At 42.2% G+C, this 17,713-nt stretch overlaps 1 protein-coding gene across 1 annotated transcript; it reads right to left on the reverse strand.

The window, feature by feature from the left end:
• Positions 1–6,631: 6,631 nt before the first annotated feature.
• RPL34 (ribosomal protein L34) lies at positions 6,632–11,305 on the reverse strand. Its single transcript, XM_005896240.3, has 5 exons — positions 11,233–11,305; positions 10,218–10,291; positions 10,036–10,135; positions 9,649–9,752; positions 6,632–6,764 (listed from the first exon to the last, which is right to left on the reverse strand). Exons 2-5 carry the CDS (start codon positions 10,280–10,282, stop codon positions 6,680–6,682), a joined length of 354 nt encoding a protein of 117 aa, XP_005896302.1. The 5' UTR covers positions 10,283–10,291; positions 11,233–11,305; the 3' UTR covers positions 6,632–6,679.
• Between the last annotated feature and the right edge of the window lie 6,408 nt (positions 11,306–17,713).

Genomic DNA, 17,713 nt, shown 5'->3' on the forward strand with positions numbered 1-17,713 from the left:
CCAACCAAAGAGAGAGAGAGAGAAAGAGGGCATAGCCCTGAGGCTATTTGCACAGGCCAAGGAATATAAAAGCTGAGTGAATATCAGGGGAATTGAGTCAATAATTTTGATGCTTTTTCTCCTTAACAGGTTGATGCCTAAATTATCTAGGGGATAGCATAATTTAAATATCCTCTGATGCACAGGAGTGTCTTTTCTCCTAACTGAAATAAACAGTTTAGGAAAGCTTTTCCTTCACTGGTCTTACTTAGGAAGGAAAAAATGTCACAGAGCTTTTGACTGGACACAGGTGGACTTAAAGCTATGTGCTAACACGGATGCCCCTTCTCAGTGATTAACGATTTGCTTACACACATTAGATTTACTGAGCTCTAAATACTGAGAATGAATTGCATTGCATGTATTGTTTTTATGCTTTTTTATACAAATTGTTTCTTGACTTAGGGCATTTGGACATGTTGGTTCTTACATCTGGAATGTTCTCCCTTCTTGTCACTCAGCTAACATCCTTGCTCTGAGTTTAAATGTGACTTCCTCTGAAAAGCCTGGCTTCACTCCCAATGAGGTTCCTTTTTACATGGTTTCACAGTGCTGTGTACTTCATTTTGGTTTTTATTCTATTGTGTGCAATTAAAAACATATTTGTATCCTCATTTAACCAAGTCCCCCATGTAACCATGAGAGCAGGGGAAGAGTTTGCTTTGTTGACAATTGTCTTAATGTTTACCCAGCAACATTGTTCCTGGAACGTAATTGAATTTCTCATAAATATTTGTTGAATGAATGAATGAAATCTGAAACAAGTTATAAAGTAATGTAAATATATGGCAAAATATTTACATAGTCCTTCAAATTAACCAGAAACATTTAAGACTTACTCAAAATTATTGACTAGCTAATATTTTGGAAACCAGAAATTATCTTTTGATCCAGAATTATTGTGGATATCATCCTTTAAAAAGGAAACTCATGGAGTCTTAACTTTTCTACTCTTGGTTTTAAATAAAGTGTTTATCATTGTTAAAAGAGATGAAACTTTCAACATTTCAAGATTTTAAATTCTGTTTTTCTCCATATTCACAGAACTGGATTCAATAAAGACTCATTGTCATTTATAAAATCAAATTTCAGAATATTCGTAGATTCAATTTATTACAAAAAAATTTAAGGGCAAATAATAATCAAACATGTACCAGATTTATAGAGAGCTCCTGGTACCAACAAAATCATACCTAACTTGTGGTAATAGACTGTAATTTGAATAATATCCAGTGACTTGCTGGTAATATAAACATCAAGCTCCTTGGAAGGAGAAAAAGAATTTTGTGGTACCTGCTGATTTCCCAGGTGTAAATACTCCTTCCATACCAATTTCAAGGCCCCAAACTGACATCACTGAACACAGAGCTGGAAAGAGATGCACACAGCTGACTCACATAGCTGGAATAAGCTGGATCCACACTCCAGTGGTACTATTGGTAATATCGTATAACTATAGGACTCTTACTGGCAATAAGTAATCGAACTCCGAGAAAAAATCGTAATGTTCAGCTCTGCTTCACAGTCTTAGTCCACAGGAACTGTATATGATTTTAATTGGTGTGATAAGATAGTTAACAGTTAAAGCTAGACATCAGATCAGATCAGATCAGATCAGTCGCTCAGTTGTGTCTGACTCTTTGCGACCCCATGAATCGCAGCACGCCAGGCCTCCCTGTCCATCACCAACTCCCGGAGTTCACTCAGACTCACGTCCATCGAGTCAGTGATGCCACCCAGCCATCTCATCCTCTGTCGTCCCCTTCTCCTCTTGCCCCCAATCCCTCCCAGCATCAGAGTCTTTTCCAATGAGTCAACTTTTCGCATGGGTGGCCAAAGTACTGGAGTTTCAGCTTTAGCATCAGTCCTTCCAAAGAACTCCCAGGGCTGATCTCCTTCAGAATGGACTGGTTGTATCTCCTTGCAGTCCAAGGGACTCTCAAGAGTCTTCTCCAACACCACAGTTCAAAAGCATCAATTCTTTGGTACTCAGCCTTCTTCACAGTCCAACGCTTACATCCATACATGACCACAGGAAAAACCATAGCCTTGACTAGACGAAACTTTGTTGGAGCCCTGAGTATTAAAATTCTGGGAGTCCAAGTTACAAATTACTAGTGTAAAAACTGTAGGTATGCCATTGACGCTGCTGAAAATAAACTTGATTTATTTATTTAAACATATGGAGACTTTCTGCTTTTAAGGGTGAAAGAACTCCCCACCCCCATCGCAATCCTTCTAATAGAATTTATAAGCAATTCAGTGGAAGGAGAAATACTAGACTTTAAAAAGAAACCACTGACTACATTCACATGTCTTTTTAGGAACCTGTCAAGAGTACTTTAAGTCACACACACAGAACTGGATTTAATAAAAGCTTCATTTTTTTTACAAAATCAAAACCCAAAACAGTGCAGAATCCATTTTGATCATTTGGACGGAGTTGATACTATGTTCACACCAGTCTTCGTTCTTCTGTGTCTACACATCACAAGATGAACTCTGCAGTCCTGCGAGTGCAGGTGTGGGAGGAGGGAACTGGACCAGAGAGTGCAAGAGGATGAGGTGAAGAGGACCTGCCTTAGTGAAGGGAGCATGAAGTGCAGTCTGTGGTTAAAAACGTAGTGGCTAAGACAGGTGAAGAAATGGTCACCAATCAGGCACATTTCACATCCCGTCTTGGGGACTGTGTGTTTGTGCTTCCCCCAGGTTTTAAGGGTTCACAGGTGGCTCAGTGCCAAAGAATCCACCTGCCAATGCAGGAGATTCAGGAGACGCAGGTTCAATCCCTGGGTCCGGAAGATCCCCCGGAAAAGGAAACAGCAACCCACTCCAGTATTCTTGGCTGGAGAATCTCATGGGCAGAGGAGCCTGGCGAGCTACCGTCCATAATGTCCCAAAGAATGGGACACAGCTGAGCACGCACGAAAGAAAAAGCAGAAGAGAGCTTTCTTCCCTCTCCCCTGTCCATCATGTGAAGACACAAGATAACAGCCATTGGCCTACTGGGAACAGCGGGGGTCTTCACCAAGAGCAATCTGCCAGCACCTTCAATTTGGATTTCCATCTCCAGAAATGTGAGACATCAATGTCTGATGTTTAAGTCACCCGGTGTATGGTAATTTGTTATGGCAGCTTGAGCTAGGAACCGTAGGAAACATCACTGCCACCCTAATAATTAAAGTTGACTAGTGAAGTACTGTACTCCAGTACAAGTTTATGAATTAAAAAAAAAATTGGCATAAATGAAATAGAAAGCTGTATAAAAATGTGCACAAATGTTAAAACAGAGAAAAATTGACAGTAGCCCAAATGTTCAAATGAAAGAAACTATTGAAATTATGCTACATAGATTTGATGGCATATATAGTCATTAAAATAATTATTTTGAAAGAAATATGCTCACAGGGGTTAAGTGGGTGGGGCGGGGGGAAAGGGTTGAATATTTACATATAGTGCTTATATATATATATATTTTTTTTTTTTTTTGGCAGCATTGGCTTCATTGCCCATGAGCCGGCTATCTGTCGCAAGCACGTGGGCTGCCTTTAGTTGCAGAGGGCTCTCTAGTTGCCCCTCAGCACGTGGGATCTTGGTTCCCAGACCAGAGATTGAACCTGCATCCCCTTCACTGGAAGGTGGATTCCTAATCACTGGACCAGCAGGGAAGTTCCACAACTTTTAAGATATGTAACTTGGGAATTCCCTGGCAGTCCAGTGGTTAGACTTGGCACCGTCACTACTGGGTCTCCAGTAGGATCCCTGATTGGGGAACTAAAATCCCATAAGCTGCACAGCACTGCCAAAAAAAAAAACCCTAAATTTAAAAAATTATAACTAGAAAACAAAATGGGAGGAGAGATATCAAACTGTTAAAAATGATCATCTGTATACTGAAACTGACCCTGGGAAAAGACCCTGATGCTGGGAAAGATTGAAGGCGAGAGGAGAGGACAGGATGAGATGGTTGGATGGCATCACCGACTCAATGGACGTGAGTCTGAGCAAGCTCCAGCAGTTGGTGATAGACAGGGAAGCCTGGCGTGCTGAGGTCCATGGGGTTGCAAAACGTTAGACACGACGGAGTGACTGAACTGATACTGAAACTGAAGGTGATTTCATTCTATTTTTCCATACTTTCCAAATTATCTATAAAGTTGTTTTTTTAAGACTAGTGGACATTTCAAACTTAGAAAAGGTTGAACTATCTGAACACCCTTAAAGCAAAGTGCAATTAAAGAGCTTCTTGATGAAGGTGAAAAAGGAGCATGAAAAAGCTGGCTTAAAACTCAATTCAAAAAACAAATATCATGGCATTTGGTCTCATCACTTCATGACAAGTTAGATGGGGAACAATGGAAACAGTGACAGACTTTATTTTCCTGGGCTCCAAAATCACTGTGAACAGTGACTGCAGTCATGAAATTAAGAGACAACTGCTCCTTGGAAGAAAAGCTATTTCAAATTTAGACAGAGTATTAAAAACCAGGTATTACTTTGCCTACAAAGGTCCATATAGTCAAAGCTACGGTTTTTCCAGTAGTCACGAACAGATGTGAGAGCTGGATAAAAAAGGCTGTGTGCTGAAGAACTGATGCCTTCGAACTGTGGTGCTGCAGTAGACCCTTGGACAGCAAGACCAGAGCAGTCAATCCTAAAGGAAATCAAACCTGAATATTCACTGGAAGGACTGATGCTGAAGCTGAAGCTCCACTACTTTGGCACCTGATGTGAAGAGGCAACTCATTGGAAAAGACCCTGACGCTGTGAAAGATTGAAGGCAGAAGGGGACAACATAGGATGAGATGGTTTGATGGCATCACCGACTCAATGGACATGAGTTTGAGCAAGCTCCAGGAAATGGATGGGGAAGCCTGGCATCCTGTAGTCCATGGGATCGCAGAGTTGGACACAACTGAGCCACTGAACAACAAAAAAAGTCACCTCAAGTATGAAACTTCAATGCTTTGACTTTCTCAAATTTCTAAGTTAATCCATTTATTTTGCAGAAACTTACTAGTCCTCATGTCTTGTGTTCTGTTAAATTCTTCAGTGGAACTGTCTTTCGTAGGGAGGGAAGAGTCCTGACAGACAAGAACTCATGCTGAGCTACTCAAGACTTTTAACACCTATTTACTCTATAAGCCAATCAAGTAATTGAATTTATTTTAAAAGCACCATCTTTTAATTAAATTTTTATCAAACACAGTACTACAGGATCACATGTCCATGCAGTACACATCAGCCTAGGGCAGAGAAGGGTTTAATCTACTTCAGAATCCAATGTTTTTCAATTATATCCCCAATAAAAATTTCAGTGATTAAACATAATTTTATTATCCTGGTTGTTTAACAATTCTTGGGATTGGAGGGTGTTTAGGGAAGGCTGATGAACTGTCCCAAGACTGAACTTTGACAATAAAGGGCTTCAGCTATCGTTCCTTATGCTAGTGTTTATTGGGGGTACCTACATCACTGATCACACCACGCTACTTCCAAGTATTCTAGCAACACAAGCGGCTCTGGGTAATATATATAACCTACACCTCAATTTACCTCATTCAAGCCAGAAACCATCACATGATAGTTGGGTTCCACACTAAATTAAGATGTTAAGTGCTGTGGACATGCCATTAAGTATCATTAATAAATTTATAATGGCCCTGAGTTCAAGTGCCACCTGGCCCCTTAGTTTTGCCTTGCCTCTTCTGCAAAAATGTTAAAGGGCATGGTCTTGATTTTAATCAAGAGAAAACACTCATGACACTTGAGTCTCATAATGCTAGTAACAGTAAACACCTAAATGGAAAAAGGTCAAATTTTACAGAACTTACTTTTCCAGCTTCTAGATTCTCGGCTTGTGAAAACAGCACTTGCTTTCTACTCTCGAGATGGGAAATAAGCTTGACATGTCCTAAGGAATGACCTTGTAAGAACTGATCTTGGAAGACAATTCGGAAGAGCTTATGTAGACCACTTTCAAGAATACTTGATACAGTCTTAAAAGTGTCAGCTGCTCAGTCATGTCATGTCAGACCCTGCAACCCTGTGGACAGTTAAGAACACTGGAGTTGGTTGCCATTCCCTTCTCCATGGGATCTTCCTGACCAGGGATTGAACCTGGGCCTCCTGCATTGCAGGTAGACTCTACCAGCTGAGTCACCAGCGAAGTCCACTGATAGTCTAAATACCGCAAGAATGAGCTATGATTAAAATCTTTAGAGGGTTAAAGAACCCGCAATTAATGCAAGAGACCTGGGTTCCAGCCCTGGAGATGGGAATGGCTACCCACTCCAGTATTCTTGCCTGGAGAGTTCCAGAGGAGCCTTGTGGGCTACAGTCCATGGGGTCACAAAGAGTCCAACACAACTGGGTGACTAACACTCACAGTGTTTATTAACAGGAACAATATAACATAGCCTCTAGGAGAAAATACGTTACAGTCCGTATTTTAATGTGTCTAAAATTCCAGCAATCACTGACTTCCAATTATTTTCACAAAAAGTGATCAACTAAAAACTGTAGTGTATGTGTGGGGAATCTCCAGTTACCACAGAAACCAAACCTGTACACTAACAAACCACAATAGAAGTGAACAGAACGAGGCGTTTTGATTTATTACTCAAAAACGGTTCATTTTTTATTTAGCTTTCTGACTCTGTGCTTGTGCTTTCAATACTTTCACAACGATCTTCTGCTCTTCAATAAGGAAAGCGCGCTTGATCCTAGAAGAGAAAATATCAGTTTAAAAAAGTTTCATAAAAAACTGCATAGCGTGGGGGGTTCAAGAGGGAGGCGATGTATGTATACTCATGGCTGATTCACATGGTTGTATGGCAGAAACCAACACAACATTGTAAAGCAATTATCCTTCGATTAAAAATAAATTTTAAAAAATCACAATCTTTTAAACACTGTAAATTAATTTAACTTCCATAAATGGGGGAAAAAAAAAAAGAGAGAGAGAGAGAAAGAACTGAGTTGATCATATCAGCTAAGATGCTCAGAAGGGTAAAGGAAACCTACACAGGTAGATTTAAAACTTTAAAAGCTGAGATTTTATGGATAGACCTTTTCAGCCTAACGTGTCCTTCCTACATTGGAACTTAAAACAGGTTAATTCAATTTTATGCCAGCAGCACCCCTTCTGAGCCATGATACACTATAAATTCATCCCACAGGAGACTCTGTCACTTATGACAGCTTTTATACAACCTCATTTTATCACTGGGATTCAAGACTAATGAAACTACTACATTCGTCAGCATATCTTAGAACTTCCATTTAGAGAGGAAACACATGGGAATCTCCTGGTGTTCCAGTGGTTAGGACTCTGAGCTTTCACTGCCTAGGGTCTAGGTTGAGAGAGGAAAGCATTTTATTTATCACTATTATTGCTGCTAAGTCACTTCAGTTGTGTCCGACTCTGTGCGACCCCATAGATGGCAGCCCACCAGGCTCCCCCGTCCCTGGGATTCTCCAGGCAAGAACACTGGAGTGGGTTGCTATTTCCTTCTCCAATGTATCAAAATGAAAAGTGAAAGTGAAGTCGCTCAGTCATGTCCAACTCTTAGCGACCCCATGGACTGCAGCCTACCAGGCTCCACTATCCACGGGATTTTCCAGGCAAGAGTACTAGAGTGGGGTGCCAAAATAGCCAAGTCCTTATTACCATTTGTTAAAGCTACTTCCACAGATAAACTCCCACAGAAACCCACCCCTCCATGCGCCCCATTGGTACCCCTGGCTATCCTCAAAACCCTGGGGTTTCTGACTCCTTCAGATGTCCCAGATGAAATCACACTACAGAAATAGTTGATATCCTTCTTACTCAGAGCAAAACAGACTCCCTCAGTGTCACAGCAAATGCTATGCTTTAAGCTATGCTACGCTTTAAGCTATGCTACAGATCTACACCCAAACCTCCAGAAGCTAGGGCTTCATTTTTAATAAATATGCTCATGGGGTTACATTCAGCAGAGCCTGAGAACCAGAGAGACTGGTAATAAGCTCCTGTACCTTGAAATTCACAACCCATTCATCCAATGTACCTTTCCAGTTTCATTTCTCATTCCCTCTGGAATCTCAATGTGTCAGACTGAACCATGCTCAATCCCTGTCAGCAATGCCCTCTTCACCTCTTGTGGAAACTTACCCATCATTCAGGTTCCACCTCAAACACTACCCCCAGATTCTCAGCTACTTTAATGTCATTTCTTCTCCAAACTTCAACCATAGTTAAGTTTTTCTGTATAAGTTATATATATTTTGCTTGTATTTGTTTCGATGTAACATACCTAACCTCCCCTTACAAATTAACTCCTGAAAGGCAAAGTGTCGTTAGATTCGGTACAGGGACTGAGCCAGATTATTTCACAGAACAAGTTGAATAAACTGGAAGCAAACCATGTCTCTGAACCAATTTATCTTATAAAGACCAACACCTCTCAAATCTTTCCACTTAAGTCTTTGGAGACAATTTAATGTAGCCAGTGGGATTAATTAAGAGCAAGAGCGTCAATAAAACCTGGGATGAATCCTCTTACCAGCTATGAAACTTTAAGCAACAAGCCTTGGATTTTCCACAAAAAATAAGTAAATAAATTGATACCTCCCTGATGGACTTTTGACAGCTTTTCTTTTTAAAACAGGAAAGGCTGCACAGCTGGGCAAGCAGGATCTCAGCTCCCCAACCAGGGATGGAATCTGGGGCCCCTGCACTGGGAGCTCCGAGTCTTACCCACTGGACCAAGTCCCCTGACAGTGTTTATCATAAAACCGCTGAGCAAGTATTATCCTTATACACCCTACTCCTGCCTATGCCACTACCTGGAGAAATCAACAGCAACAGCAATCCACTCCAGTATTCTTGTCTGGAAAATTCCATGTAAAGAGGAGCCTGACGGGCTACAGTTTACAGGGCTGCAAATAGTCAGACACAACTGAGCGCACACACATGCCACTACCAATCCTTGTGCATATCCACAAGACCCAACAATCTCCCAATAACCCCCTTTACCCTCAGTCCAACCTTCGGGTTCATGCAGGTGCCATTTCCTTAGCCTTAACAAAGTAGAGAAACCATTCCAAGCACGCATCCTTTGTTGAATGCCTTTACTATCCACACTGGGGCACATTCAGTCTCTGGGACCCCAAAGTTTTCCCAGCCCTGTTCAAACCTCACCAATCCCCCCATTTGTAAGAATCAAGCCAAAAACCTGTCCTATAGGGCCCTTCCTGACTTGTGACATTTCTACCTTTCCTAACATCTCCCACAATGCTCTGCTCCAACCACATTAGAACCATACCCAGCTGTTTCGTTTCTACAATCTTTAAGACCTTCCACTCCCCATCATCAACCAAACCTTACCAGACTCAGCTTTTTAATTTCTACATAATATAAAGATGTCCAAACATCATACCTAAATTAAGTGGGACTATATAATTAATATAATTTTTAAATTTGTACAGCACCAATTATCTCCAATCAAGGAAGGATTCTAGAATATGCGACTTTTGTTATTTTTCCACTATTCTAACGATTAGCATGCAGTGCCACACAAACACACACACTTGTTTAAGACAGCCCCTCTGGTTTCAGCTACTTACCTGTCGCGGACACATTTAGCACACATGGAACCCCCATAGGCTCGGCTGACGTGTTTCTTCGTTTTAGACAACCTCATGAGAACTTTTGGTCTCACAGCACGAACCTGCATAAAGAAAATGTTGACATTATTTTGTGAAGCGTTAACAGAAATTTTCCTTGATATTCGATGAGTGTGAAGCGTAAACATTAACGATCTACCCGAAGAGCATTTCACTCTACTTGTCTTACAGGCTTTAAAAGAAAGCCTATGTTCTTCATATTTGGATCATAAACCCTTAGTAATTCCCCAGCCTCCTACCGGTGACCTCTCCTTCCCTCACTCCCTTATGGAGGAATTAATGTTCAGACGTTCAACCCTTGTTACTCATAGCAAAAGGTTCACTTACGCCTCTCAGTCGGCCTGGGCACACACCACATGCAGATTTTGGTGCTTTCCCAACCTTCTTGGTATAAAGGTAAACAATTCTGTTACCAGGGGTCCGGGACCTACGAAGTGAGAGAGTAGACAACAGCTCAGCATTCCGCAGAATAAATGACAATACCTGTATTAAATTTTGGAAATACTTACAGCCTGGTTTTGTTAGAGGCTGTATTGTAGGACAGCCTACGACGGTACGTCAGACGCTGCACCATCCTGAAGGCCTAAATAGTTAAGAAATAAAAATGCAATCACAGAGTTTACACATTACCCATGTATATTTTTACACAGGATATCCTTGCACTAAGGTATCTTATGAGAAGGATTCCATGTTTTAAAACTGGCTGGCCCTCTGTAGGCGCAAATTCTGTATCCGCAGATTCAACAAACTGCAGAGCAAAAATATTCAAGGAAAAAAAATTTTCAGCAAGTTCCAAAGAGCAAACGTTGAATCCGCTGTGTGCTTATAGATATTTACATAGCCGTCTACATTGTATTATGTTTTATAAGCAATCTAGAGATGATTTATAGTATACGGGAGGATTTTATATGAAGGACTCGAGTACCAGCGATTTTGGAATCCTCCGGGTTACTGGAATAATCCCTCAGAACACCGATGGACAGCTGTACTTCTCATTTCCCAGGTAACTACCCAAAATAATATATTAATAAAACACACATTACACTGGAACTGTCAGCCGACACGGAACCGGCCGTCTGCCTTTCCAAAACCAAGACAGAAAACTCCAAATCAAAACACTTTAATGCATTTTGAAATGACCCTGACATGCCGCTTGTCGGCCCTCCCAGAGCACAGCTACAGGCGCGGCGTTAAAACGCGGCCCTAACATATGAAAACGTTCCGCGATATCGCAGTTTCAAGCAGCCGAAACACAACTCATTTGTTTCCGAACGCTGGACTGCGAAGGCGGCAAAGCCAGGGGTGCTGAGCTCCGGCCACTCACTGATTCAAAGCAAAGGTCGGGATCGAAGGATGTCTAAAGCTAAAATCCAAGGAACAGCTCACCACCAACCTTCCTCCGAAGCCCTTACACCTATGCTAAGTAAACAAACTGTGCCTGAGAGATCCTGGCCCCTGCAACTTCCCGGATGGCGGCCGATTGTAAATGCAGTAGCGATAAAGCGAAGAAACAAGCAACCATACCTCTAGATGCCGTCCTGGGAAGAGGAAGAAGGAAGTCCTTGGGGGTTCAAGGGTCAAATATGACCGCGCATGACAGGAAATAAGTCATTGGAAGAGGCGTGGTGACAAGGACGCCGCCATCTTGTACGGAAGTCTTGTAGCGCCCTTCGGTCGCGGGGATTCATAACACCGCCACGTTTTGCGTTAAGCGACGCGCCTCCCCTCCGTAGGCCGGGTTGTGTTTCAGCCTACCGCCTACCGCAACAGCGACACACAGAGGTCATTTGGGGATCGGTATAGAAACAAATGATAAAGGAGCTAGCTGCAAAAGGCAGAGGTGGGACAGTTCAGTTCAGTTCAGTCGCTCAGTTGTGTCCGACTCTTTGCGACCCCATGAACCCCAGCACGCCAGGCCTCCCTGTCTATCACCAACTCCCGGAGTCCACCCAAACCCATGTGCATTGAGTCGGTGATGCCATCCAACCATCTCATCCTCTATCGTCCCTGTCTCCTCCTGCCTTCAATCTTTCCCAGCATCAGGGTCTTTTCAAATTAGTTCAATTCTTCGCATCAGGTGGCCAAAGTATTGGAATTTCGGCTTCAACATCAGTCCTTCTAATGAACACCCAGGACTGATCTCTTTTAGGATGGACTGTTTGGATCTCCTTGCAATCCAAGGGACTCTCAAGAGTCTTCTCCAACACCACAGTTCAAAAGCAGCAATTCTTCGGTGCTCAGCTTCTTTATAGTCCAACTCTTGACTAGATGGACCTTTGTTGGCAAAGTAATGTCTCTGCTTTTAAATATGCTGTCTAGGTTGGTCATAGCTTTTCTTCCAAGGAGTAAGCGACTTTTAATTTCATGGCTGCAGTCACCATCTGCAGTGATTTTGGAGCCCAGAAAAATAAAGTCTGACACTGTTTCCAGTTTCCCCATCTGTTTCCCATGAAGTGATGGGACCAGATGCCATGATCTTAGTTTTCGGAGTGTTGAGATTTAAGCCAACTTTTTCACTCTCCTCTTTCACTTTCATCAAGAGTCTCTTTAGTTCTTCTTCACTTTCTGCCATAAGGGTGGTGTCATCTGCATATCTGAAAGTGAAAGTGAAGTCGCTCAGTCGTTTCTGACTCTTTGCGACCAGTGGGCTGTAGCCCACCAAGCTCCTATGGCCATGGGATTCTCCAGGCAAGAATACTGGAGTGGGTTGCCATTTCCTTCTCCAGGGGATCTTCCCAACCCAGGGATCAAACCCAGGTCTCCCACATTGCAGGCAGATGCTTTAACCTCTGCGCCACCAGGGAAGCCCTTAAATACAAGAATACAGTCTCTCAGAAAACCTCCTATAGAGGCACAGAACCTGCATATCTGAGGTTATTGAGATTTCTCCCAGCCATCTTAATTCCAGCTTGTGCTTCTTCCAGCCCAGTGTTTCTCATGATGTACTCTGTATATAAGTTAAATAAGCAGGGTTACAATATACAGCCTTGATGTACTCCTTTTCCTATTTGGAACCAGTCTGTTGTTCCATGTCCAGTTCTAACTGTTACTTCCTGACCTGCATATAGGTTTCTCAAGAGACAGGTCAGGTGGTCTGGTATTCCCATCTCTTTCAGCATTTTCCACAGTTTGTTGTGATCCACACAGTCAAAGGCTTTGTTATAGTCAATAAAGCAGAAATAGATGTTTTTCTGGAACTCTCTTGCTTTTTTGATGATCCAGCAGATGTTGGCCATTTGATCTCTGGTTCCTCTGCCTTTTCTAAAACCAGCTTGAACATCTGGAAGTTCACAGTTCGCATATTGTTGAAGCCTGGCTTGGAGAATTTTAAGCATTACTTTACTCTAGGTGGGACAAGATCTACCTTTTTCCATTCTCACGGGTGCTAGAGCACATTGGACTTACAGAGCATCAATTTTGGGGTTAGGCCTCAGTTTAAATCCCAGTTCTGACACTTGGCACTAGGTCACCTTTGAGAAGTTAGTATCCTTAACTGTTCCTTTTTTCTTGTCATTCGTTCAAAGCACAAATTTTACAAATTAGGGTTCTAATCCAATATCTGCCGATTATTAGTTGTGTTATGTTGGTTGAGTCCTTTAATCTCCAAAAGGAAGATAGTAACTACCCTGAAGAATTATGTTCGTGATCAGAGTCATTATGAAGTTAAAGCACTCAGTACAGTTTCTTATAGAGAGTACTCAATAGATGGTGGCTCACTTTAGGATTATGTGCAAAAAGTTTCTTGAGGCTTCATATGGGTTGTAAAGTTTGAGCTGGGCCTTAAAGATGAGGAGGAAGAAAAAAAAATGTTTACATTAAGTGCCTCTGTTTATTTTTCCAAGAAGAGAGTCCTTTGCTTTCGTTATATTGTCAAAGGGGCTCAGAACGTCCAAAAAAATGAAGAGCACCTTGGGCTCTAAGGAAGATGGCTGAAAAGGGTCTTTATATACTGAGAGAGAGTTGTATGCTGGTGTATTGGGGAATGCTTTTAAAAAATACATCTTTAAGGAAATAAAGGTAAAATCAGGGGACCCACAATGTGGTTACTACTGAGTGTAGGGTAAGGGAGTTAGAGAAGGCAAGGTTTGGAAAAAGAACAAGACTGGCACTTTACAGAAACAGAATGCCTTTAATGAGGCAAGAAGGGGCAGCAGTCAGATTAGTGAGCTGCTGCACTAACCCAAGAAAAGAGTAAAGTATATATAGGCATGTATGTGGAAAGTTACTGTCTTAAGGGGGCCTGTTCTTCTCCAAGGTTGTTTGAAGTAGTTATCTCTTAAACGGCTGGGGCAAGAAATTCTGGAGATCGGCCAGAGGCTGGACCAGCTGGGAGCTGGGTGTAATCAACCTTAATGTCCATTTTTTCTTTGGGTGAGAGAGTTCTTTGTTTTGCATAGAATGATGGGGAGGACTTGGAGGGGAGTTTTAACTCAAGGCTATTTTGAGCCGTGTAACTTTCCTTCATGGAGGCCTTGTCTGTTCGAACAGGAAGCTCTGAAATTGGTGTGGCTCTTCCTCAGTTCAGTTCAGTCCCTCAGTCGTGTCCAACTCTTTGCGACCCCATGGACTGCAGTACACCAGGTTTCCCAGTCAATCACCAACTCCCAGAGCTTCCTCAAACTCATGTCTACTGAGTCAGTGATGCCATGCAACCATCTCATCCTCTATAGTCCCCTTCTCCTCCTGCCTTAATCTTTCCCAGCATCAAGGTCTTTCCATATGAGTTAGTTCTTCAAGTCAGGTGGCCAAATTATTGGAGCTTCAGCATCAGTCCTTTCAATGAATGGTGGTGGTGGTGTTTTAGTCACAGAGTCATGTCTGACTCTTGTGATCCCATGGACTGGGAACCTACCAGGCTGCTCTGTCCATGGGATTCTCCAGGCAAGAATGCTGGAGTGGATTGCCATTTCTTTCTCCAGGGAAAGAATGAATAGTCAATATTGATTTCCTTTAGGATTGACAGGCTTGCAGTCCAAGGGACTCTCAAGAGTCTTCTCCAACACCACAGTTCAAAAGCATCAATTCTTCAGCGCTCAGCTTTCTTCACAGTCCAACTCTCACATCCATACATGACTACTGGAAAAACCATAGCTTTGACTAGATGGACCTTTGTTGGCTGAGTAATGTCTCTGCTTTTTAATATGCTGTCTAGGTTGGTCATAGTTTTTCTTCTAAGGAGCCAGCATCTTTTAATTTCATGGCTTCAGACACCATCTGCAGTGATTTGGGAGCCCAAGAAAATAAAAGTCTATAACTATTTCTGTTGTTTCTCCATCTATTTGCCATGAAGTGATAGGACCAGATGCCATGATCTTAGTTTTTTGAATGTTGAGTCTTAAACCAGCTTTTCACTCTCTCACCTTCATCAAGAGGCTCTTTAGTTCCTCTTTGTTTTCTGCCGTAAGGGTGGTGCCATCTGTATATCTGAGATTATTGATACTTCTCCAGGCAATCTTGATTTTCAGCTCGTGCGTCATCCAGCCTGGCATTTCACATGATGCACAGAAGTTAAATAAGCAGGGTGACAATATACAGCCTTGACATACTCCTTTGCCAATTTGGAACCAGTCCATTGTTCCATGTCTGGTTCTAACTGGTGCTTCTTGACCTACATTCGGGTTTCTCAGGAGGGGAGTAAGGTGGTCTGGTATTCCCATCTCTTTAAGAATTTTCCACAGTTTTTTGACCCACACAGTCAAAGGCTTGTCAATGAAGCAGAAGTACATGTTTTTCTGGAATTCTCTTGCCAACGAATGTTAGCAATTTGATCCCTGGTTCCTCTGCCTTTTCTGAATCCAGCTTGAACATCTAGAATGTCTCTGTTCATGTACTGTTGAAGCCTCACTTGGAGAATTTTGAGCATTACTTTGTTAGTGTGTGGGATGATTGCAACTGTGTGGTAGTTTGAGCATTCTTTGGCATTGCCTTTCTTTGGGATTGGAATGAAAACTGATTTTTTCTAGTCCTGTGGCTACTGTTGAGTTTTTCAAATTTGCTGGGATATTGAGTGCAGCATTTTCACAGCATCATCTTTTAGGATTTGAAATAGCTAAGCTGGAATTCCATCACCTCCACTAGCTTTGTTCATACTGGTGCTTCTTAAGGCCCATTTGACTTCACACTCCAGGATGTCTGGCTCTAGGTGAGTGATCACACCTTTGTGGTTATCTGGGTCACAAAGATCTCTTTTGTATAGCTCTTCTGTGTGTTTTTGCCACCTAATATCTTCTGCTTCTGTTAGGGTCATACCATTTCTGTCCTTTATTGTGCCCATCTTTGCATGAAATGTTACCTTGGGATCTCTACTTTTCCTGAAGGGATCTCTAATCTTTCCCATCCTATTGTTTTCCTCTATTTCATTGCATTGACCACTAGGAAGATTTTCTTATCTCTCCTTGCTATTCTTCGGAACTTGGCATTCAGATGGATATAGCTTTCCTTTTCTCTTTTGCTTTCTGCTTCTCTTCTTTTCTCAGCTATTTGTAAAGCCACCTCAGACAACTATTATGCATTTTTGCATTTCTTTTTCTTGGGGATGGTCTTGCTCACTGCCTCCTGTGCAGTGTTACAAACCTTCATCCATAGTACTCCGGGCACTCTATAGAATCTAATCCCTTGAAAATACTTGTCACTTCCACTGCATAATTGTTAGGGATTTGATTTAGGTCATACCTGAACGGTCTAGTGGTTTTCTCTACTTTCTTCCATTTAAGTCTGAATTTTGCAATAGGAAATTCATGATCTGATCCACAGTCAGCTCTGGGTTTTGTTTTTGCTGACTGTATAGAGCTTCTCTGTCTTTGGCTGCAAAGAATGTAATCAATCTGGTTTCGGTATTGATCATCTGGTGATGTCCATATATAGAGTCATCTCTTGTGTTGTTGGAAGAGGGTGTTTGCTATGACCAGTGTGTTCTCTTGGCAAAACTCTGTTAGCCTTTGCCCTGCTTCATTTTGTACTCCAAGGCCAAACTTGCCTGTTACTCCAGATATTGCTTGGCTTCCTACTTTTGAATCCCAGTCCCCTATGATGAAAAGACATCTTTTTTCTGGTGTTAGTTTTAGAAGGTCTTCATAGAACCAATCATCTTCAGCTTTTTGGGCACTAGTGGTTGGGACATAGATTTGGATTATTGTGATATTGAATGGTTTGCCTTGGAAACAAACAGAGATCATTTTGTAGTTTTTGAGGTTGCATCCAAATACTGCATTTCAGACTCTTTTGTGGCTCTTCGTGGCTGCCCTAAACTGGCAGGAAGCTGGGCCTCTGCACCCCCACATCAGCCAGTCTTTGGTCTGGTGGCTCCCTGACCGCGAGCGAGGCAGTCTCTTGAAGCTGAGAGCAATGTCCAATGACCCAGCTAATATCCTTAGTCCAGAAGAGAGGATTTGCATAGAGCGTCTCAGTGTCCACTCAAGTTCCCTTCCAGTTTTTCCAGTCCAGTTATTGAGGTGAGAAAGCAGGTGAGTGACCAAGGGCAGATTCCCTGTCCATGCAGACCTATGTCAGACTGTGAGACCTGTAATTCCATCCTGTTCACATTTGTCACCACGCCAAATGGGAGGCTCTGGTTTTACCCCTCCCTTTGCTGACTCTCACATAGCTGCTTCTCCCCTGACCTTGTCATAGTTCCTTCTCTCCTTCCCAGTCCTTCCCTTTTCATCCCTTGGAAAGCCTTTCATCTCTGTACCAGTCCTTGAGATGAAGTCTGGGGCAGAGAGTCAAATGTGGTCTTTGAATGAATGAACAACTGAATGCATTTACTTGGAATATATTCCATTTCTGGAAAGACTTTCCCAGCAGTTGAGTGTAACAGAAGGTGGGGGCCGTTAGTGCACTGCAGTGAACTTGGTGGACTTCACCTATCTTTCCATGCCCACCTCCACTCCAGTAGATAAGAACAGTGGTCTCACTGTCACAGTTTTCCCTTATCGTACTTCACCTAGTTCTATAACATGACTTTTCTCCTCTTTCAATCTGTATTTGCGTTTTTTTCTCTATCAGA

Source organism: Bos mutus, chromosome 6 (genome assembly GCF_027580195.1).
Source record: "Bos mutus isolate GX-2022 chromosome 6, NWIPB_WYAK_1.1, whole genome shotgun sequence".
NCBI classification, from domain to species: Eukaryota; Metazoa; Chordata; class Mammalia; order Artiodactyla; family Bovidae; genus Bos; species Bos mutus.

What these genes read in the sequence shown, in the direction of transcription:
- RPL34 (XM_005896240.3), bottom strand. Translation starts at nt 10,282, where the DNA reads ATGGTGCAGCGTCTGACGTACCGTCGTAGGCTGTCCTACAATACAGCC. An exon ending in GCCTCTAACAAAACCAGGCT is followed by an intron (nt 10,136 to 10,217) that starts GTAAGTATTTCC and finishes CTCACTTCGTAG; the next exon opens with GTCCCGGACCCCTGGTAACA. An exon ending in GCTAAATGTGTCCGCGACAG is followed by an intron (nt 6,765 to 9,648) that starts GTAAGTAGCTGA and finishes TTTCTCTTCTAG; the next exon opens with GATCAAGCGCGCTTTCCTTA.